This window comes from Oncorhynchus clarkii, chromosome 21, assembly GCF_045791955.1.
Source record: "Oncorhynchus clarkii lewisi isolate Uvic-CL-2024 chromosome 21, UVic_Ocla_1.0, whole genome shotgun sequence".
In the NCBI taxonomy this organism is placed as follows: Eukaryota; Metazoa; Chordata; class Actinopteri; order Salmoniformes; family Salmonidae; genus Oncorhynchus; species Oncorhynchus clarkii.
In genome coordinates, this window is record NC_092167.1 from 51,015,647 (window position 1) to 51,020,646 (window position 5,000).

The following is a 5,000-nucleotide window of genomic DNA, read 5'->3' on the forward strand; positions in this document are numbered from 1 at the left end:
CGGGTTAAATAAGGATTTTTACGCCCTTGAGACAATTGAGATGGATTGTGTCTGTGTGCCATTCAGAGAGTGAATGGGCAGGTGTTAATAAGGTGTTCTTAATGTTTTGTACACTGACCTGGTAGTGACAGTGGTCCCCAGATTGTGGATAGACTTCCCCAGTCCCTCAGTCCCTCAGTCTGTCTGTCTGTCTGTCTGTCCGTCCGTCCGTCCGTCCGTCTGTCTTGACTTTTTCCACATTTTGTTACGTTACAGCCTTATTCTAAAATGGATTCAATTTTTTTTCAACAATACCCCATAATGACAAAGAAAAAACAGATTTCTAGACATTTTTGCACAAAAATTACAAGAAAACAACTGATATCACATTTACATAAGTATTCAGACCCTTTACTCAGTACTTTGTTGAAGCACCTTTGGCAGCGATTACAGCCTCAAGTCTTCTTGGCACACCTGTATTTGGGGAGTTTCTCCCGTTCTTCTCTGCAGATCCTCCCAAGCTCTGTCAGGTTGGATGGGGAGCGTCGCTGCACAGCTATCTTCAGGTCTGAGATGTTTGATCGGGTTCAAGTCCGGGCTCTGGCTGGGCCATTCAAGGACATTCAGAGACTTGTCCCGAAGCCACTCCTGTGTCGTCTTGGCTGTATGCTTAGGGTTGTTGTCCTGTTGGAAGGTGAACTTTTGCACCAGTCTGAGGTCCTGAGCGCTCAGGAGCAGGTTTTCATCAAGGATCTCTCTGTACTTTGCTCCATTCATCTTTCCCTCGATCCTGACTAGTCTCCCAGTCCCTGCCTCTGAAAAACATCCCCACAGCATGATGCTGCCACCACCATGCTTCACCGTAGGGATGGTGCCTGGTTTCCTCCAGACGTGACGCTTGGCATTCAGGCCAAAGAGTTCAATCTTGATTTCATCAGACCAGAGAATCTTGTTTCCAAATCAAATCAAATGTGTCACATGCGCCTAATACAACAGATGTAGACCTTACAGTGAAATGCTAACTTACAAGCCCCTAACCAACAATGCAGTTTTAAAGAAAATACCCCTCAAAAAAAGTAAGAGATAAGAAAAACAAATAATTAAAGAGCAGCAGTAAATAACAATAGTGAGGCTATATACAGGGTGTTACGGTACAGAGTCAATGTGGAGGCTATATACAGGGTGTTACGGTACAGAGTCAATGTGGAGGCTATATACAGGGTGTTACGGTACAGAGTCAATGTGGAGGCTATATACAGGGTGTTACGGTACAGAGTCTATGTGGAGGCTATATACAGGGTGTTACGGTACAGAGTCTATGTGGAGGCTATATACAGGGTGTTACGGTACAGAGTCAATGTGGAGGCTATATACAGGGTGTTACGGTACAGAGTCTATGTGGAGGCTATATACAGGGTGTTACGGTACAGAGTCAATGTGGAGGCTATATACAGGGTGTTACGGTACAGAGTCAATGTGGAGGCTATATACAGGGTGTTACGGTACAGAGTCAATGTGGAGGCTATATACAGGGTGTTACGGTACAGAGTCAATGTGGAGGCTATATACAGGGTGTTACGGTACAGAGTCAATGTGGAGGCTATATACAGGGTGTTACGGTACAGAGTCAATGTGGAGGCTATATACAGGGTGTTACGGTACAGAGTCAATGTGGAGGCTATATACAGGGGGTACCGGTACAGAGTTAATGTGGAGGCTATATACAGGGGGTACCGGTACAGAGACAATGTGGAGGCTATATACAGGGTATTACGGTACAGAGTCAATGTGGAGGCTATATACAGGGGGTACCGGTACAGAGTTAATGTGGAGGCTATATACAGGGTGTTACGGTACAGAGTCAATGTGGAGGCTATATACAGGGGGTACCGGTACAGAGTTAATGTGGAGGCTATATACAGGGGGTACCGGTATAGAGACAATGTGGAGGCTATATACAGGGTATTACGGTACAGAGTCAATGTGGAGGCTATATACAGGGGGTACCGGTACAGAGTTAATGTGGAGGCTATATACAGGGGGTACCGGTACAGAGTTAATGTGGAGGCTATATACAGGGGGTACCGGTACAGAGACAATGTGGAGGCTATATACAGGGTATTACGGTACAGAGTCAATGTGGAGGCTATATACAGGGGGTAACGGTACAGAGTTAATGTGGAGGCTATATACAGGGGGTACCGGTACAGAGTTAATGTGGAGGCTTTATACAGGGTATTACGGTACAGAGTCAATGTGGAGGCTATATACAGGGGGTAACGGTACAGAGTCAATGTGGAGACTATATACAGGGGTACCGGTACAGAGTCAATGTGGAGGCTATATACAGGGGGTACCGGTACAGAGTCAATGTGGAGGCTATATACAGGGGGTTCCGGTACAGAGTCAATGTGCGGTTAGTTGAGGTAATATGTATATGTAGGTAGAGTTATTAAAGTGACTATGCATAGATGATAACAGAGAGTAGCAGCAGCAGTGTGTGGGGGGGGGGACAATGTAAATAGTCTGGGTGGCCATTTGATTAGCTGTTCAGGAGTCTTATGGCTTGGTGGTAGACGCTGTTTAGAAGCCTCTTGGACCTAGACATGGCATACCGGTGTGGTAGCAGAGAGAACAGCTTATGATTAGGAAATCTTTGATAATTTTTTAGGGCCTTCTTCTGACACCGCCTGGTATAGAGGTCCTGGATGGCAGGAAACTTGGCCCCAGTGATGTACTGGGCCGTACGTATTGCCCTCTGTAGTTCCTTGCGGTCGGAGGCCGAGCAGTTGCCACACCAGGCAGTGATGCAACCCGTCAGGTTGCTCTCGATGGTGCAGCTGTTAAATCTTTTGAGGATCTGAGGACGCATGCCAAATCTTTTGAGGATCTGAGGACCCATGCCAAATATTTTCAGTCTCCTGGGGGTTTTGTTGTGCCCTCTTCACGACAGTCTTTGTATAGTTTGACCATGTTAGTTTGTTGGTGATGTGGACGCCAAGGAACATGAGGCTCTCAACATGCTCCACTACAGCCGCGTTGATGAGAATGGGGACGTGCTCGGTCTTCCTTTTCCTGTAGTCCACAATCATCTCCTTTGTCTTGATCACATTTAGGGAGAGGTTGTTGTCCTTGCACCACACGGTCAGGTCTCTGACTTCCTCCATATAGGCTATAGTCTATAGTCTCATCATTGTTGGGGATCAGGCCTGTGTCATCAGCAAACTTAATGATGGTGTTGAAATCATGCCTGACTGTGCAGTCATGAGTGAACAGGGAGTACAGGAGGGGACTGAGCACGCACCCTTGAGGGGCCCCTGACCCGTGCTGAGACTACATTAGCCAGAGGGAGGTTTTTAGTCCCAGGGTCCTTAGCTTAGTGATGAGCATTAAGGGCACTACGGTGTTGAACGCTGAGCTTTAGTTAATGAACAGCATTCTCACATAGGTGTTCCTTTTGTCCAGGTGGGAAAGGGCAGTGTGGAGTGCAATAGAGATTGCATCATCTGTGGATCTTAGAGTGGGCCTAGGGTTTCTGGGATAATGGTGTTGATGTGAGCCATGACCAACCTTTGAAAGTTTTTTATGGCTACAGATGTGAATGCTACGAGTTGGTAGTCATTTAGGCAGGTTACCTTAGTGTTCCTGGACACAGGGACTATGTTGGTCTGCTTGAAACATGTTGGTATTACAGACTCAGACAGGGAGAGGTTATAATGTCAGTGAAGACACTTGCCAGTTGGTCAGTGCATGCTCAGAGTACACGTCCTGGTAATCCGTCTGGCCCTGCGGCCTTGTGAATGTTGACCTGTTTAAAGTTATTACTCACACTGGCTGCAGAGAGCGTGATGACACAGTCGCCCGGAACAGCTGGTGCTCTCATGCATGTTTCAGTGTTACTTGCCTTGAAGCCAGTATAGAAGTTAATTAGCTCGTCTGGTAGGCTCGTGTCACTAGGCAGCTCTCGGCTGTGCTTCCCTTTGTAGTCTGTAATAGTTTGCAAGCCTTGCCACATCCGACGAGCGTCGGAGCCGGTGTAGTACGATTCGATCTTAGTTCTGTATTGATGCTTTGCCTGTTTGTTGGTTCATCAGAGGGAATAGTGGGATTTCTTATAAGCTTCCGGGTTAGAGTCCCGCTCCTTGATGGTCTCATGGTCTGAAAGTCTTTTGGTGCATTTTGGCAAACTCCAAGCGGGCTGTCATGTGCCTTTTACTGAGGAGTGGCTTCCGTCTGGCCACTCTACCATAAAGGTCTGATTGGTGGAGTGCTGCAGAGATGGTTGTCCTTCTGGAAGGTTCTCCCATCTCCACAGAGGAACTCTGGAGCTCTGTCAGAGTGACCACCGGGTTCTTGGTCACCTCCCTGACCAAGGCCCTTCTCTCCCGTTTGCTCTTGTTGGCCGGGGCTGCCAGCTCTAGGAAGAGTCTTGGTGGTTCCAATCTTCTTCCATTTAAGAATGATGGAGGCCACTGTGTTCTTGTGGACCTTCAATGCTGCAGAAATGTTTTGGTCCCCTTCCCCAGATCTGTGCCTCGACAGAATCCTGTCCTGGAGCTCTACAGACAATTCCTTCAACCTCATGGCTTGGTTTTTGCTCTGACATGCACTGTCAACTGTGGGACCTTTATATAGACAGGTGTGTGCCTTTCAAAATCATGTCCAATCAATTTGATTTTACCACAGATGGACTCCAATCAAGTTGTAGAAACATCTCAAGGATGATCCATGGACACAGGATGCACCTGAGCTCAATTTAGAGTCTCATATCAAATATGTATATATATAGCAATGATATTTTTGCAAGAATTTCTAAAAACCTGTTTTAGCTTTGTCGTTATGGGATACTGTGTGTAAATTGATTCAATATTTGTATATATATATATATATACGACTGTAACGTAACAAAATGTGGAAACCCTAGGGGTCTGAATAATTTCCAAATGCACTGTATGTACCTGGTAGTGACAATTGTCCCTAGGTTGTGGATCGACTTCCTCAGTCCCTCTGCCTCCATCACT

At 46.5% G+C, this 5,000-nt stretch overlaps 1 protein-coding gene across 1 annotated transcript in view; it reads right to left on the reverse strand.

Annotated features, from left to right (window-relative positions):
• LOC139379516 (tripartite motif containing 2b) overlaps positions 1–5,000 on the reverse strand; it is a 20,285-nt gene that overhangs the window by 11,163 nt on the left and 4,122 nt on the right. The window contains exon 6 of the mRNA XM_071122335.1: positions 4,938–5,000. This exon is cut by the window's right edge and continues 40 nt beyond it. Within this exon, the coding sequence (XP_070978436.1) occupies positions 4,938–5,000 (63 nt within the window). The remainder of the gene's footprint in view (positions 1–4,937) is intronic.